At 44.0% G+C, this 18,820-nt stretch overlaps 1 protein-coding gene across 1 annotated transcript in view; it reads left to right on the top strand.

The window, feature by feature from the left end:
• Positions 1-18,157, top strand: part of SLIT3 (slit homolog 3 (Drosophila)) — a gene marked incomplete at both ends in the record, with an annotated part of 216,259 nt that extends 198,102 nt beyond the window's left edge. The window contains 4 exons of the mRNA XM_009074707.1: positions 3,701-3,794; positions 9,433-9,570; positions 15,713-15,953; positions 18,027-18,157. Coding sequence (XP_009072955.1) covers positions 3,701-3,794; positions 9,433-9,570; positions 15,713-15,953; positions 18,027-18,157 — 604 coding nt within the window. The remainder of the gene's footprint in view (positions 1-3,700; positions 3,795-9,432; positions 9,571-15,712; positions 15,954-18,026) is intronic.
• Positions 18,158-18,820: the final 663 nt, after the last annotated feature.

The following is an 18,820-nucleotide window of genomic DNA, read 5'->3' as shown; positions in this document are numbered from 1 at the left end:
ATCCACCTGTTAGTGTTCCACCTGTCAGTATAACTTGGTTCTAACCTGAAAACTGCAATTTTTTTGTGGTAGATCAGACTGTGTTCTTCATCTGTCCAATGCCTCCTTCTCCTAAGAAGCTCTAACCACCAGCATATTGTCACTGTCTTTATACAGGGGTCCCCTTCACATCCTACCTCACTTCTACAGACCACACTGACCTAATCCCTCAGCTGCTATGGAAAGTAAAATCTGATAGCATAAACAGTTTTCCACTTGTCCATCTGACATAGTCTTGCCCTGTCCTGCATTGGGTCGTTGCACGTTATCTATTCTCTTCAGCTTTCATGAAAGACAGTAAATGTGTCTTGCTGAAACAAAAGGTGTTATTTGGGATAACTGATTAGAAAAGAAATGTAGTTGACATTTTCCTGTCTGTTTTCTATATGTGCTTCATAGACATGTGTGTACCCAAATTGGAGCTCTGATTTGAGAAGAGAGAGGAAAATGGGGAGGTTAGAATGTTCTCTGTGTTTGGGAAAGCATTGCACTGAAGTTTTCTCTTGTTTTAGCATGATCAAATGTCTTCCACAAAGAGAATCAGTGCTTCTAGGAGTTGGCCTAAGATGAATGTCCAGTTTGTTTTTAGGTTCACATAGCTATCCAGTGAGAAATTTGGACTAGACCTTTAATTGCTGCACAGAGAAGCAGCCCTGTGTCACTCCAAAAAAAAAAGAGGATCAGATTTTTCCTCTGATACTGACATTAAAGCAGCCAATGAATATTGCACTCTCAGGTCTGAGGGCAGATTTTTTGGCCCTGGTTATTTTTTGAGCGAATAAAATATGAGAAAGGCTTTGTGTAGCTGGTGCCTTGGGTTTTGCTTTTCACAAAGTGTTTTATTTCCCTGGCATGCTTTCTGCAGCATCCACTGAACACTGGTGGAGCCTGAAATAATGACCAAGAAGTATTCTCTTCCTGAGATGAGGCTGCTCTAGTTGCAAGGCATTCCCAAGTGACCTTCTAATGAGTGATAGATGGGAAAAATAACAGGAAAGATTTTTAAATGTTCCAAGTTTTGCATGAAAAATATCTTTTTTTCTGGATGCTGTGTTTGGTACCTAGCCTAGAATTCTCCTACATTTTGATAGTGGTGTCTTCAGAATGACACAATGAGTCATAATATTTGACATTTGGGGAGATTTTTACTGGATCTCTAAGCACTTGTCATGACTGTTCAGAAGAATACTTTACGAAGAATTATGATTTCCTTTGAGAGTTTTGAAACTGCTCAGATTTTTTTTTTTAAGCCTCTTTCCTTTTCTGCAAAACAAAACAAAAAAATAAATACAAACTTCAGAAGTATGTACTGACCATTTTTAGTGAAAGGATAGTTGAAGGCATCTATCCACAGTGTGTTCAGTTATTAAGTGGTCTTCCAAAAATACCTCCAGCTTTAGCTCATTGACTTCTTTTAATGTTATCAGCCAGTTACTTTGTTTTTTTATGTTTATTTTCACATTCGTAACACACAAGGGAGATAAGGAATACCAAAACGACAAACTGGCAGTTGTCCAAGCATCGCAGCAAGGTATGACCTGCTCATGCTCATGTCTACCCAAAGGCCAAGGGAGCCCCTTTGCTCCTTTTGAGTAGTATTTGGGAGGGTTGTTGGGCTGTGGATTTGGGGATTGCAGTAAGCAGACCTATCTCCAGTTCTGCCATCTCAAAAATGTGTTAATAGCTGACCCCAGTGACAGCCACGTTCATAGTTGTAAGACTTGAACATCTCTAGTTGCTTTTGAGGACTAATAAAGTACAGGGGCAAACCTCAAGCCCAGTGAACTTTCTGTTTCCCTGGTTCCCATGGCTTTGCCAGTGTTCAGTTTCACTGGCTTGTCCCACTTCCTGAGCTGGATACATTCATTACATTTGCCCAGGATTTGTCCAGGGCTGTAAAAAGATTTGGTGGCATTTAGTAGTGGTGACTTCCTGGGATTCCTTGGCTCCAGGTGGAATTGGTTGTGTTCTAACTGATACTATGAACAATAAACTGCCCACTGAAGGTTGCCATGCCAGGCTTCTCCAGTACTGCCAAACCCAGTGCACTAACAAATCGTGAGGGTGTGTATGGCACATGAGTTCAGGGTTTGTGCTGGTAGTGCCCATGGCTTGTGTTTTTGCTCCACTGTCTCATTTACACCTGACAGCTCTCAAAAGCAGACGTAGTAGATGCTCCATGTTTGAAACACACTAAAACAATTTAGTCATTTTTACAAATATGTAAAAATGTAAAGAGTCATATCAAGAGCTATGTAGCTTGTACTGTAGGGAGGTTGGGCACATGGGAGAAACAACCTGATGGAGCATTAGCACCTGGGGGAGTTAATGCCTTAAACCATACTTATCACCATATCTACCAGTCATCCTCAAAAATGTGCTCTCAGCCACCCCTGCCAGATTACAAAACTGGTAAAAGGTGGATGGTTCTGATTTGCATTTTCCATCTGAGTTTTGATCTTTGTGGTTTGCTTGGCTTGTGTTTTCAGGTGTTTCTCTGTAGCCGCTAGAGTATAGAGAAATGTAAAGATTTTTGAAAATGGAGTTTCTCCCCAGTCAGGTGGAGCTGCAGCTCAGTGGAAGCACTGCCAGAACATTGCCAGCCCACCAGTTCCTTCCATGTTAGCCTTTTTCCCCACACTGTCCATATGGCCTGTTGCTTATGTGATGGTATGTGCTGTGTATAGGCACACAAAATATGTGTAACCTTGAAACCCTGCACATCTGCTCCTCTGATATAGCTGCACAGGGGACTTTGAGAGTGTAGCTTTTGGGGGGTTCCATGTTGAGATTACCTGACCTTTGCTTTGCTTGCAAGGCTTTGGGAGGTGTGGGGTAGGTTTCTGTTGGATTCTGGGGAAGGCGAAGATTTCTGTGGTCTTTGGCTGGATCTCAAATCCTGGGGTACTGAAGTGTGACCTAATAATTTAGTACTCAGAGAAGGATTGTATTTAAATAAACTATCTGGGTTTGAACATTCTAGAACTATTAATTATTGAAATTTATACAAATTTGAACAAAGGTTCATGACATGTTACACACCATACCTAGGAACAGCTGAACTGAGCTTACATGTGATGGATTTTTTCTGAAAAGACAACATCTCCTGTGAGCACAATAGAGCTAGTCCTTCTCTTATAAATAGTGAGTGTTTTATAATTGCATGCAGTCCTAAAGCTGGTTCCTATTATGAAGAGTCACAGAGGTTTGGGGGAGAGAGCTTGTGGGTTGTTGTTCTTTTCCAGAATGATGTCCAATCAGCTTCTTTGGCAGAGTATTAACTATGGCTAAAATATGTGTCCGTGTGAAAATGTTATGGTCTAATGAGAAACTTCACTTTTGTGTCACTTTCTTGCTTTGATATAAGAGGTTCTGGGTCAGGAACTGCCCATTTGATCCTTCGTCTGTCTCCAAGTGGAGTTTATATGTCAGTACTTTTTATACCAGCCTTTCAAATCCATGTGAAAGAAACAGTGCGGTCACTGTAGGTCAGAGGAGCCCAATTTAATGAAGTCTCATGTGCCCTCAACAAGCAATATTGTCACTTCCTGCAGAACTACTGAGCTGTCTCCACTTAGGGAGACTGGCCATCCCTGGATATCATGGGTGTTCAGGATTGTACAGGTTGTGTTACAGCTTTATTCTTCTTCTTTTGCCTCAGGTGAACTGTGTGATGAGGTGATTAACCACTGTGTTCCTGATCTAAATCCCTGCCAACATGAGTCCAAATGTCTTCCCCTTGACAAAGGGACCAGGTAAGCATGTGTGTATGTTGGTCTCTGCACATTGGACAGATCCATCCATTGGCTTGACCGGGGTTGAACTGGCAATGAATTTGAGGTAAAAATCACCCAAATTAACACAAATAGTGCAAGACTAGGCCATGTCACATTTTAACTTTAATGCATCCATATGTACTTTTCTAGCTTTCTGTGGTTTACTTGAAAATAATGGATGTACTCTCAGAGGAGAAAAATTATTCTGGAATAGAGCATGACAAAAGGAGAACTTATAGAACAGTCACTGCAAAGTATCTTATCCTGTATCAGAAACCAAGGAGAGTTTCCTTATGTGTTCCTTAAGGCATTTGTAAATTCAAACAGCATAAGAAGCCTTAACAGATCCAGAGCTGGACGGCTCTCACTCAGGAGCAACCTTTTCCATTGGTGTTGCTTGGCTCCTCTGGGATTTGGTGAAGTCTATGTTTGCATTTGCCTATTGGGAATGACATTGACTGTTTCATGGGGGCAAAATAAAGCCCCATGTTTTAAATGGCATCAAAACATCTGGAGCTTTGGGGGTTGGGGAGTTTTGAGAGGTGTATAGTAGCAGTGTTCATCTCTGGGGAATTTCAAGCAATTTAGCAAAAAGAGTCAATTGAAAAGTCAAGCTCTGTGCAAAGCTTGTGAGGAAAAGATCTTTGAATCAAAGAAGTAAGAAAAGGAGACAAATCCAAGAAAGTTCAGTGCAATGTGAGCTTTGTCATATACCTTCCCCAGGTATATGACAAAACAGCCTTAGGCTGTTTTCACAGCCACAACACAGTCCTGGGTGCTCACTGATTCCCTCCTGGGGTTTTGTCTAGCACACACAGTATGTCTGAGGAGAGGGATTGCAGCACTTTTTGGTCTTCCTGGTAACTTGCATTTGGAGTCAGATTGTGTCCTGTGAAGCAACCAACATGTCAGAACAGTGTAAACTGATACACAGAACATTTCAGGATAGTTAAAAGGAAATGAACCAAAATTTTAGAGATGCTCTATGTCAAGGGCAGCTGAATCCGTGCTAGACAGTCAGGCTGTACAACTCAAGCTTTTCTTTTGGGTGAGAAACCTCCAAACTGAAATGTTTCCAAATGTAGAGGAAGATGAAGCTATTAAATGATAAGGACAGTTCCTGAAATGATGCACAGGGACAGAATAAGGAGGTGTATGCCAGTACATAAATAGTCCCTGATGTTCTTTCCAGGTTTCATTCCTAGTTAATCCATCATTTGGTTAGTTCAGTAGCTACAGCATGTTATGAGGAGAAGGCTTGTACCTCAAATTGCCTTATGTTGATAGATGTATGAAGGGATGGAGACAGCTGTGGCCCTGAATGGTTTTACCCTTGCTTGAAGCATTTTCATACCTGCCACCCAAATAATTTAGTGAATAAGACTCTTTTTCTCACATGCTTGCTAGAAAAGTGCTCTTCACGGTGGGGCCATTAACCCCTGAGGTGAGCCTAAACAACTACTTTAAAGTATTTTTCTACTACTTTTTGTTGTGTTATTCTTCCCACTATTCATAGACTGCTACAGAAAAGTCCATGATTTCTTCACTCCTTCTGTCCCATTTTGCTTTCTAGCAGCCAGACTTGAGAGCTGGAGGAGCCTGCCCAGCCTTGAATGTAGAGATTGCTATTTCCTTCATACTTTGGTTGCACCAAACCGATCAGAAACGGGCTGAGAGGCCTCAGCAGTTCTGCAGTGATGTGTGGTTGCTGCTGGGGCTCACTGAAAACAGCAACCTCTGGTCCTGTGCCATATCTGATCCCTTGAGCAGTCTGATTTTCTCACTTGGGATGTACCATACATTTAGCATGTCACAGTGCAGGATAATGCTGCATGCAGAAGGAGTCAGGCTCATGTACCAGTCATCTGTCTGATTCCAGAGGCAGGGAATATTAATGACAGGATTCAGGCTTGTTCCTGAGCTATTTGTGTCCTGGGCACATGAGTAGGACATACTAGTGAGGGCTGTCATAGCAGCAAGGGCACCAGTCAATCTGTCTGTCCTCCTCTCAGCTCTGGCCAGTCTGCAGCTCTACAAAGGGAAGGAAAGATGACAAAGACAGGATAAAAATAGGAAGCCAAATTATTTATTGATCTGGGCAGGGAAATTCCATTCTGGCCCTGCAATGGAAGCCATGATTCACAGCTTTAATACAGCAGACACTGAGCGCATGCAGATGCAAATCCCCTTGGATAGGTCAACATTTTAAATACCACTGGACATGTTTTTAGGCTCTCTGTGATACTGGGAATGTTGCCATCACTACAAGGCTGTAATATAAAACAAGATTTCCACTGTATTGGTGTCAGATGGTCACTGGGAAATGAGATAACTGATCTAATCACGTAAAATACTCTCTTACCAGGATTTGAACGTGAAAGTTTCTTTTCCACCTTCTTTACTGCATCAGCATTTACTGATTGATACTCAGTCCCTTGCTGGCACTGTGTGGGATAAGGATGGAGGTATCATGCCATCATTCCCTGGTGGGCGAGACCTTGGGATTCTAGGAAGAGTTTGAGTCAGGGACTCATGGGGCTGAGTTTCTCACCTGCTATACTGCAGGCAGGCATTTTTGGTAGCTTCAGCCTAGACATGACATACCAAGAGCTCAGAGAAGACTGATCCAAAAGGAATTCCATGTTTCTAAAGGGAAAGCCAAGCTTGGAAGCAAACTGGACTATTTCAGTGTCTTGGGCTGCACAGAGCTCTTCGCTTTCCGAGTTAAAATTGCAGGTGGCTTTCCTCCCTTTCAGCCTCCACAACCTTATTGTGCTATTACTGTGCAAGAGTAGCTTTCTGTATGCCAGAAAACAAAACAAACAAAAAAAAATAGTATTTAACACAATGCAATTACTTCCAAAAAAATAACTTGAGGAAAGGAGCATGTTTTTCCATTCACTGTATTGATGTTGGAGCATGGTATAAATATACTTTATTATTCTAAAGCTTGGAATTATTACCTGACAGCTTAAAATGCTGATTTAATGCAGCCCTGCAGAGAAAAGTGGTGGTTCTGTCATTACTGAGATAGCCAATACACATAATAAAATTGATGCATGGCAGCCCTGAATAAGGAACTGCACATCGTTCATTATTACATCACTTTATATTAGGACTGCAGGGATCAATAAAAAGCAACAGGATTAAATGCTGCCAATTCCCCTCAAAAAGTCTTTTGATTGACATTATTTCCTTGCAGGTGTGACTACAGTGCTGCCAAAAAATGTTGCCCACTTCTTACAGTTTGGGGATGGAACAGTTTTTGCTCTTTGCTCTGTTTTGTCATCTCCATTATGTTAATCACAGTATTCCCTGAGCCACCAAGGTGTAAAATCAATTGAGGCATGCAGAGCCTTCATATGAGCCAGCCATGTCCTGAGCTGCATCCCCAGCAGTGTGGGCAGCGGGTCCACAGGTGGACAGAGGTGATTATTCCCCAACACTTGGAGCTGGTGAGATCCCAGCTGGAGTGCTGCATCCAGCTCTGGGGTCCTCAGCACAGGAAGGACATTGACCTGTTGGAGCAAGTCCAGAGGAGGCCACCAAGTTGATTAGAGGGCTGGAGCACCTCTCCTATGAGGAAAGGCTGAGAGAATGTGGTTTGTTCAGCCTGGAGAAGAGGAGGATTTGGGGTGACCTTTTTCCAGTACCTGAAGGGATCCTATGAAAAGAGAGACTATTTACAAGGGCCTGGAATGACAAGGGGGAGGGGAATGGCTTCAAGCTAACAGAGAGTAGGTTTAGATTAGATATGAGGAAGAAATTCTCCCCTGTGAGGGTGGTGAGGCACTGGCACAGGTTGCCCAGAGACGTTGTGGCTGCCCCATCTCTGGGAGTGTCCAAGGTCAGGCTGCATGGAGCTCTGAGCAACCTAATGTAGTGAAAGGTGTCCCTGTACACTGAGGAGGGTGTGGAAAGTGATGTTCTTTAAGGTCCCTTCCAACCTAAACCATTCTCTGATTCTGTGATTCTCCTGCAGCTGTGGAAGGATCATGATGGGGCCTCTCCTACAGGGAGGATGGAGCAGAAAGTGTATGCATCTACCTAACCTTATCCACCAGACAGACACAGGTTAACAGGCTGTGCCCTATTTCCTCCTGTTTTAGCCAGTCACAAGCCATGTTTTGAAAAGGAGACTGAAAGTCACATTCTCAGTGCCTGAGCTAGGTGGCTGCTGTAGCCCTAACGCTGTGGCAGCCTCTCCCTAGCCATTGGCACACACAGGATACACTGCTGCACTCTGGCCAGTGTCACCCAACTCACTGCCTTGCCCTGGTGAGCATCCAGGACCCACACACTGTCACTCAGAACCAAAATCAGCACAATAACTGCTGCCTGGAAAGTGGAAATATTTTTTCCTTATCACTCCTATGTGTCCAGTTCCTCTGAAGAGGTTTTCCATAAGGTGCCTTCTCCCGGCACTTACCCCACCAGGCTGCTGGCAGGGAGGAGGAGTAGGCCAGCTGAATAGATTGATGAAGACATAGTTTCCCCCTGATGCCACCTCCCTCAATTTTATAATGTCTTTCCTCTTCCAGCTCTCAGTGGCAACCTTGCTGGGTCCTAACAAGGGCTCTAGCAAGAGCACAGACCTCTCCTTTATTGCTGAAGTTAGCTGTAGCTCTTCCCTTGTTTTGGTTGAAGTGGTCTGCCTTTTGTTTTCCAGATGTGCAGCAACATCCAGCTGGGAGGGGTAAAACGTGTTTTATGGACTAAAGCATGTTCATGACTAAACATTGTCTACAGTATAGATTCAAAAAAAAAGGCTGTTCAGCAATCCCAAAAGATCTGGTCCAAGTCAGAAACTTTGGGATGCATTTTCTATTGTAAACTTCTGCAAGACTTAAAAATAGAAATGCTGACGCAGCCTTCATACAGCAAGCCTAAGAATTGTGTAAAATAAAAAGAACAGGCAATGTGTGCAGATTTTGATGCATCCCACTGTGGTGCTTCTATGAGCAGTGTTACCCCACAGCAGCAGGTACATGCTTTGCCTGAGTGTCATCAGGGGAAAGGACAGGCTGCAGTGACAACTTTCCATAGTTGCAGCAGCATTTTGCCTTGCAAGTGAATGGCAAACAGGTGGTGGTCGCAAAACTAATGGTCTTTTTCTTTAAATTTGCAAAGTTTTATGGCTTGTCTGCAGATTGCTTCCATTTGGAAGGTGGAACCTTCCTGTGCTCCACGTAACTGCAAGGGCCAACCTCTGCCACTTAGCATTGTGCAGGCATTGGCAGAATCATAGTCTGAGGCATCAGAGCCACTGCTCTTGCAGAGTATTGCCCTTTGAGTCCGTAAGGTTAGGGAAGATGTTGTCATCTTTAGCATAACTGGGAGACCACTGTATGATCACCCTTCTCCACAGACTTGACTGAGGAAAAGCTGGAGTATGGTGTTGCTTTGCTCAGCTTGAATTTCAGCAGACTGCAGAACCTCAGCTGCAGCCAGCTAGGAGGGACCTGAGCATTTCTGCTGGCAGGAACCGTGCTTGATACTGCCAGGAATAATTGCTAACACCTCTCCATCTCAAATCGGATTGGTGCTAGGCTGCCTGGGTGTGCTGTTGTTGTGAATGTTGAAACAAGCCATTAACAATGATCTCCTTGCCTTTCAGATGCGAGTGCTTGCCGGGTTACAGTGGAAAGCACTGTGAAATCGATGATGACGACTGCGTGGGCCATAAATGTCGCCATGGAGCTGTGTGCGTAGATGCAGTCAATGGCTACACCTGCGTCTGTCCGCAGGGCTTCAGGTACCAGAGAGTCAGCTCTGATCTACACTGGCAGGACACTTTCCTTAATTGCTTTCATTCTCAGGCTAATCAGCCTCTAAATACCACATCGATCTGTCATTCCGATGTGAACGGGTGGCTCAGTGCTTCAAGTCTTGTACCTGAAGGAGATCTTAACGAGTTAGCTGGGTACAGGGGGCTGGCGATTCTGGTGAGGAAAGCAGCAATTTGCCTTTCCAGCAGTGCTGCCTTAGTCTGCCTGCCTGCCCCAGCCATCCCTGGTTACACACTTAGGGCACTCCCATAAATTCTATGGAGATGAGCCCTGCACATGCAGAGTGAGCAAAGGATAATAAAATTACAGGCATGAACCCTCAGACCTGGCTGCAAGAAAACACGACTCTGAAGATTTTGTGCCAGTGTCTTTGCCTGTTGGTGGATAAGCTCAGTATGATTTGGGCTGCGAGTTTCCAGTCTCTCGTTCTGACAGCTGCCAATATATCTGACTCCTGGAAATCTCTCTGTCTGTCAAAGATAAGTGTGCTCCTCCAAATGGATTCACTAATCATTGCCTGAGGCTGGATACTGGCTTCCTTCCAGCTAAACTGTTTCTGTGTTTGAAATACACACATGAGACAAAGAAGGAGTACCTGAAAAGATCAGTCTTGACAAAGCAGAAATTGCATGAACACTTATAAATCATCTTCCCTGCTTTGTATCTGCAACTGTTTTCATTCTTCTTGCTTTCATCCTTGCTGGTTTGGGGGCTTTTTTTCCCTCTCAGCACACATTTTTGTTGCAAAGCAGACAGCCTTCCCTGAATAGGCATTGATATATAACATGATGTCAGCCCGTGGTTTCACAGAATCAGACTTGTTATTTACAGGGGATCAGATATCCTCTGAATTTCAAATTCATACCCTTTTCTCCATGTTTCACTCTATGCTTCAGTCCCTTTGATGGCCTTAGGGATCTTGCAGATTGGTGACTGGTAAGGCTAATGTGGCTGTCCCACAGTGGGATTGTAAATCCTCAATGTTATCTAATTGTTAGAGTTGAGAAATGGGATTGCAAAGCCATGTCTGGAGTCAAGGGTAACTCGAGCCTGTCAGCAGACTCAAGTGACTGGGAGGCTTCTGCAGCAGGTCCCCTGATTTTTAAGACCTGTCAGTACTAGGCAGTGATGAATGTGAGGGGCTTTTTCCGGGAAAGCAGAGTCACAGTTTTTGGCAGAGATGTTTTGAGCTGTGATACAGCTGAGCAAAGCAGCAGAGGTAGGTCAGAGACTGGTCTGGGTCCCTTGCCAGCAATACTGGCAATTTAGGCTTGGTTGTCTTGCCCTAGGGGCTTCAGGGGTTTCATTCTACTAGAAGTCCTCCAAGAAGAGGAAACATTGAATCAACCTGGTTGGAAGAGACCTCAAAGATCATCGAGTCCAGCCCTACCATCGTTACTAGACCATGGCACTAAGTGCCACATCCAATTGCATCTTGAAAAACATCTTTCTACATAAAGCTTCAAAACTCAACTACCAGCTTAGACAGCACCTCATAGCCCAGGGCAACCATGGGCAAGCAAACTAATCCCACTGCCTGTCAAAGCACTGCCAGGATTAACTTGAGTTCTCCTGCTTGCTTCCTTTTTTTCCCACTAGTCCATGCCACCTCCCTAAATTTCCTGGTCAAGATGAAATGGAGACAAGGGTCTTTTAGGAGAAAAAACACAGCGAGCACTACCTCACTCCCTCTGCCATGGCAGAGAGCAAGCTGGAGCATCATGTGTTCTCCATGCAGAACAGTCCCTGATCTTGTTTGATTTCAGGATTAAAATTCCTCTAACAAAATACGATCTCATTATTCTTCCCATGACTCCAGCCTTTTGTAGTTTAAAGGCCTGCTGCTCTGAAGGGGGTTCTGAGGTTTGGTTTTTTTCCCTATTAAGATTACAATTGCAAATATGGTGATTGACAGAGTTCAGCCTTCTGATGTTCAGGGTTACAGGCTCCCCTGTTCTCCGAGCTGCCTCAGGCACGGGGCTATGTGGCAAGGAGATAACTTTGCAAGTGTTTGAAGGCTGCAAGTGTTGATGAAAAGGAGAGAACACAAGGGGTGGTCTGACAAAGGTAACTAGGAGACCTAAGATGATGATTAATAAAGTTTTTTGGCTAAGTATCAGGAATCATTTCCCAGCAGTGAGTTTGCAGAGTGCCCTCCCAATTATCTGGAGCTTATGCTGTTGTACTAAACGCACAGACCTATAACAATTTTATGGTTGTCACTACACTGTATGTCAAAGCCACTTGGAGCCACACGTTAATAGGGATGTTAAAACTTACATCCTCACACAGCTGCACAAATGGCACTCAGGTAATTCTTAACAATGTAGGTGGGACCCCACACACAGTGACACCCCTCTGATGACAGCCCCAAAAAGCCAACATGCATACACTTGCTTTCCCATCTTACCATTTCCAGTTCACTGGTCAGGTATAGTTGTGTTCCTCACAGCACCTTTCCTTAGCACTCAGCAAGTTCTGCAACTGCATAATACACTTTCTTCCTGACAAGTTTTCAGTGTTTTCTTCCCAAAATAGCATTCGTTTACCCCCTGCAGATGAAAACATTTTAGCGAATTTGTGAGCCCCGCTGGATAAAATCCAAGTTCTCAAAGCTTCCCTCCAGCAATCAGCCTCACAGTAGTGCTGCCTGATAAATGCTGCTCTGGTGGGGAAGCACACATTAAGCTGCAGAGCCTGATGGAAGCACTGCTCCTCTGTGGTGCAGATGCTTCTGAGTTCTCCACTGGGACAGATTGCCGCAAGAAACTCAGCAGTAATTATTTAAATAAATGAGATCGTACCAGGCACAATGGACCTGGCCAAGCTATGCAAGTCAGGCTGCGCTCCACATTCCACTGCTGGGGAAATAAATCGGATTAATTATTTCTAAATAAATGATTTTTAAAATATTTTAAAATTAGAAAAGAAAAGGCCTTGACAGACACTGTTGCTAATGTAATTTTTAGGCACCATATCAGGACAGCTGATGCACCACAGGGGTTTCACAGCAAGAAAGGGTGTGCAGGAGCTGTACCAGGAGCTTGGGGAATCTTACAGAGCAGCACCAAGCACAGACACACTGGCTTCTTCCAACATTTGCTTTCTGTTAGTGGAGGCTGCTGTGGGTCGCATGGATTTTTTACTATTATTATTTATAACTTCCGTGAAATTAGAATTATATACACTGACTTTCCTTCTGTTTTCTACTTGTTGCCGAAGATAAAACAAAACTATGGGCAACAGGTAGAACAAAGCTCATGGGCTGCATTAGCAGTGCTCTGTTCTGCTGGTCTGTGTGATTATACGTGAGCTGTGCTGGGGTGACAGCACCTGTGGGGCCCAGCCCGCTCTGATCCCTTGCTGGCTCTCCTGATGTGTTTGCCAGCCAGCCCAGCCCTGGGGAGGGAGATCACACACCTAATGGCCACCAGGCTGTGAACAGGAATGTGCTCTGGTCAGACAGTCCTTCAGTGCCTGGTTACCAGTGGGGATGTGGTGCTGGTATGTCCCCAGCTCACCAGGTCTGCAGGTCTGAGTGCTGTGCTGATAGGCAGCTGCCACAGTAACTACCTTACCTGTCAAGAATTGTTTTCTATGTGTCTATCTCCCTATGAGGTTGTTGCTTTTTTTAAAAAACTCCCTTGTTTTCTTGGAAAGGCAATTCCAAGCCATCTCTCGCTGAGTGGTGCTGTGCTCCCAAGGAATGGGAGGGGTGACACCCTGCAGGAATGAGGAAGCTTGTGAGGGTTTGCCAAGGAGTTGCAACAAAGGTCTTGCTTGGGGAGGGAAGGTCTCTTAAGTCTATAACTAATTCATAGTTTACGTGTGTCCACAAAGAAATGTTCCAAAGAACAAATTTACTTTGAGAAACGCATCAGACTGAGCAAAGACAAGCATTTCCCAGTGTGCTGGGTTCACCCTGGCTGGACACCAGTGCCCACCAAAGCATCTCTGTCAGTGCCCTCCTCTGTTGCACAGGGGAGGGAAAATATAACAAGAGGCTGTGGGGTGAGAGAAGGGCAGGGAGAGTTCACTCACCAGTTACTATCGTGGGCAAAACAGACCTGACTTGGGGAAACTAACTTTATTGCCAGTTAAATCTCAGAGTATGAGAAATAAAACTAAATCTTAAAACACCCCCCCACCAAAGCTCCCTGCCCCTTAGCCCATCTGTATTTTGTTGTATTTCTCTCTCTCATGTTTCCCAGAGGCAGACCAGAGAGTGGGGTGTATTGAGAGAACAGGGGCAGGGAGAGGTTTTTGCTCTCGCTCCACACAGCACTAAGGATAGAGCCGTGGTGCTCTGTGCAAAATTTCACACAATAAAAGGAAAGCAGTCCTCTCATTCCCTGCTGTTACAGAGGCAGCAGGTTCTGGTTGATGTGGCTGAGCAAGCTTGGTCTGGAGTATGTTGTGGCTAGTTTATTTGCTGTCTTGCGTATCTTGTATCAGCGCTATTTACTGCAGGGTGATGGCTTGGGTTTCCATCCTAATTGTATCGAGGAACGTTGCCTAGATATTCCCTGAGCTTCCATGTCCCACCTGCCTTGCTGGAGAGGAGTGAGAGTTCTGGCATTTTTGTGCTTTGTTTTTATAAAAGTGCTATTACTCCACAAAGTAGTGGGACAAGTGGGATTCCACTGTTCCAGGACTGGGCTGATGGGTTATGCATGAATGGATCTGCCACAACCTTCTCTTGGAAAGCCCTCTGCCCCATGCTGGTGAATGCTGTGTAAAACAGAGAGATGGTGTAAGAGCCCTCACCTGCAGCCCTCCCACAGCTATCCATCCCCATGGTGTTGCCTGCAGCTATTTCCATGCCATTCCCCACATCTATCCCCACAGCACAGCCTGACACACATTCCCTACTCACTCATCTGTCATCATTTTACTGTCTACATATTGTCAGGTGGTCACAGAACTTGATGCAAAGAGTTTATGTTTTCTCATCAGTACCAAAAGGGTTTGTTGGGTTTGGACAGTGGCTGTAATGAGAGATTTGGGGTTTGAGTGCAGGTACTGGGGTCGGGGTACGCATGCTGTGTGCAGCCAGCAGCCTGCCCCAGTCTCTTTGCAGTACACATCAATTGCACAGGCCCAGTGGAGGTACTGGGCAGGGATTGTTCAGTTATTTTTTGCAGTCTGGTCTGACACATGACATCAGTGTGAAAGATGACTGCAGCTTCCTGCTCTTTCTCCCTTTCCCTTGCCCCTCCATGGGTGTTGATGTTTCAGTGTCACTGAGTCACTGCAGCAAGTGTCCTGTGAAGCATGGAGCCACACTGAGCCATCACTGCTGCTGGGTGATGTGACCCAAGCCTTGGAGGTCAGAGGTTCCTACACATGGGTTTTGCTCAGCCTCTCTCTTCAAAATCTGAAGCACAGTGCTTTCCTGCAGATCTGAATGTGATTCCAGTTCACAAGTGCTCAGATCTGGCATTGAGTTTTCAGCTGCTTCTGACTGGGGGAAAATTTTCTTTCCTTTGCATTTTCCTCATCCAGGCCGAAACAAAGTTAATGATCCTGATGATGTTAGAAACTATCAATTCAGGGGAGCTGCCCAGCAGATAGTGTGGTATCAGTGCATCACTGCTGAGGCCTTTAGCAGTTGTCCATCTGTTGGTGATACACTCTGATATACAGTAAACTAAGTGAGGAGACTGTAAAAACCACTGAAAATAGAGGATTTTCCCCTTGGTTGCCACTTACAACAGCAAAGTAGACTCAAATCACAAAGCTTAGGATGGGGAAATCTTAGGTTTGAGCTTAAATGGCTCACAGCTTTTGCTGAGAGCCTCTGCAGGGCACAGTGTGGGTGGAAGCTATTTCAGACAGGCTGTGGTACCTCGCAGAGCTGAACAACCAGTGCAAAGGGCAGTACAGATTGCTTTCAGTGCCTGAACTGGCTCGTTCAGGGCCAGCACAGGGATTCCTGACAGCATTAAGCTGTGCAGCTTTCACACAGTACAGCTGGCACGTGGTGGCTGAACCTCACAGTCACTATATTCCACAGTAGTAGTATAATGGCAGCATCCAAAAATGTTTCCTTCCCTAAAAAAAATGGTGATAACTGAGGCTGCTTTTTCTTTCCTTTAACTTCTACAGTGGACTTTTCTGTGAGACTCCTCCCCCGATGGTGCTGCTCCAGACGAGCCCCTGCGATAACTACGAGTGCCAGAACGGCGCGCAGTGCATCGTGGCGCACCAGGAGCCCGTGTGCCGCTGCCTCGCCGGCTTCGCGGGGCAGAGGTGCGAGAAGCTCATCACAGTCAACTTTGTTGGGAAGGATTCCTATGTGGAGCTGCCATCAGCCAAAATTCGCCCTCAGGCAAACATCTCCCTCCAGGTCTGTCATGCAGAACAGCAGTTGCCAGCCCAGTGCCCCTCTTTGCAATAACACCCGTACATGTTCATGTGTTTCCATGGTGGAGGAGCAGGGTCTGTTGGCCAAGATGCTGACAAAGTCAGAGTCAACTGGTGAGCCAGTTGTCTGGTTTAAAATTCTCAAAATGTGAAGGAGCAACAAAGGCACCTGTGTACCTTTCTGGGCACACATCCTGCCTCCAGAATCTTGCCACTCTCTTATTCCCAGACTGGCAGTGCAGCCAGGGATGACTCAGGAAGCCTCCCTGTCCTGTCACTGAATCACAACATCATGTTTCATCCTGCAGAAATTAGTGTTTAATGTTAGGACATTTAATAGAAGAGACTGCTCTAAATGGCCTTTCCGGACAATATTTTGCTTATTCTTTAGCTGTGCACTCTCAGTAGATAAAAGGCCTGGGATTTTGTTACAGGCCTGTTGTTACACCTCACTTGGTTTGAGGCTTAAGGTTCAGAAGGCAGATAACAGATATCAAAGGTACCAGGCCACTACTGTCATTATTGTGGTTGTGGTTCAAAGGTATTTAGATACATACATAAGTGGTTTGAAAGTTACTTGCATTCACAATCTAGTAAACATTAAGCTGATTTTTTCCTCCTAATAGTCCAAAGTAAATGAGGGAATAATTACTAGCTTTGTATGTTTTCTAATAAAAAGATGGTTTTAACTAAAATAGCAATGTCAACACTTGGGAAAGAGGACCAACTTTCCACATTAGGAAAAGATTTTTAAAGAGTGGTTCCTGTAAAGTTTATCCTAATGAAAAACTTGCATACTATTCATCTTTAATAGCTTGAGTACACTGTTCATATGGAAATGAAGCTGACTCATGTATATTTGAAACTCCAGTTTTTCTTCAAACTATTATTCAATATCACGAGAGATTTTAAAATATGGACACTCTAAAATATGGTTCCCCAAAAGCTTCAAATACTGTAGATCTACTTTAAAGCTGAAAATCTGGACAGAGCACATTACATCAGCTGCAGCTTGAAGAATAAAACTGATTCTTAGAGAAGGCACATGCAGCTGACTCTTACTTCTTTTTTCCCAGGCTGAATGTTATTCCTGCATCCAGTAATTAATGGCTAGTGAATTAAAATTAGAATGCAACATTGATATTAAGGACAGATAGAGCAAATCATATTTAAAAATGCTCAAGCAAAATAAAATCTTCTAAGGGAAAAAGAATAGTATTTAAACACATCTATGTCCAAACAGATTTTTTAAATTTACTGTTTAGTTTGGAATTTAACAGCCATTATATAAAAATAAGCAAGAAAAGTCAAGAAATATGTGCTATGAAAAGAATAGGTAGGTCGTATTCAAAAAATCCATTTTGTCTTTTTTTTATACTATAGGAATATTTGATAGCTGGAGACTGGGAAAGCAAAGTCCTTGTTTTTTGATTGAGCACTCCAGGGTTTTTTCCCTTGATGTACATGAAAGCTAGAGGGACGAGAGCTACTCTGTTCCTCCTGACTGTCTGAATGTCCCATTTGAAATCAGCATGACTTGCTAATAGCTAATTGAGGGAATAACTTGTGGTCATGAGAGATGTGGGGACAGGTACTTCCTTCCTTCCTCATGCTCACAGCAAGCCTGGGAACAGCTCAGCACCTGCCGAAGTTGTTTGGTTGTACTTGTGACACACTCCTCCTACTGCCAGAGTTGATTTTCTAAACCTCCACTTCAAGCTAATCTAGTAGCTGAGGAAAAAATTCATGTGTCACCAAAAAATACAGCAACAGTCTACTGCCAGGGATCAAACAAATTGCAGCTTTCACCTCCTGAACACTAGTTCTCATGTGAGACAGGGGAGCCCTCCCTTCGTGGGAGCCTGACCTGTTCGTGTGTGAGCTCACCCGATGGCACCAAGACCTTTTTGTGCCATTTGGCTCTTGCTCTCATTGTTCCTTGTATATGATTTATTAAATTATATTTAAATTGCACATATGATTTTGGTTTGATTTTTAATATAGGTTTCTTTCTTTTTTTATCAAACAACCTTACCTGGTTCTTAATGTTTCACAGGTAGCCACGGACAAGGACAATGGCATCTTGTTATACAAAGGAGACAATGATCCTTTGGCTCTGGAGTTGTACCAAGGACACGTGAGGCTCATCTATGACACACTGAATTCCCCACCTACCACAGTATACAGGTAAACAGCTAAGCTGTACCAAGACAGTTGATTTCCAAAACAGATGGAGGACAGGTAGGATTTTTCTAAGGAATGTGCATGGGAGAAGAACCTTCTATTTTACTTCGAATATCTCTTTTATGTATGTAATTGGATAAGAAAGTCAGAATAAAGACTTAGATAGAGGCTGCCTGGTTAAAAATTGACATTTATTGGCAATACCAGTGATATTGTGTCCTACTGTAATTGCAGAAAAATGTGTTTTCTCATCTACTGTATCAATTTCATTTCTGGCGAATGTTGTCCTTGAAATAGTTCCAATTAATCAATTTGTTTGCTGATACCTAGCAGTAATTTACTGTCCTGAGATGGAACAGTGACTGTGCAACTGCATGGTTGGACTGTGTAAAACAGGAGGAGAACAGCTGAATTCCTCTACAGGGTGAATATTTTTGGAGGAACTCTTGCCTGTATCAGTAGTAACTGCACAAACCATGAAAAAGCACAAATTGCAAAGGTAAATTTGACACTTGGCTTTTGAGGATACCAAACCCACAGATTTTATTCATTAGTCTCAAGAAAGAAAAGCAAATGTATGAGAGAAATCCATGCACAGAGGCATTTCTGTTGGAAGGAGATGTGCTGCTCTTATTGCCCACGGTTCCTTCAGGACCCTCTCCCTGG

The sequence above is a fragment of the Acanthisitta chloris genome, unplaced genomic scaffold (assembly GCF_000695815.1).
Source record: "Acanthisitta chloris isolate BGI_N310 unplaced genomic scaffold, ASM69581v1 scaffold375, whole genome shotgun sequence".
Classification (NCBI taxonomy): domain Eukaryota; kingdom Metazoa; phylum Chordata; class Aves; order Passeriformes; family Acanthisittidae; genus Acanthisitta; species Acanthisitta chloris.
Note: the sequence above shows the minus strand (reverse complement) of the source record. Positions and strands in the feature narration are given on the sequence as shown.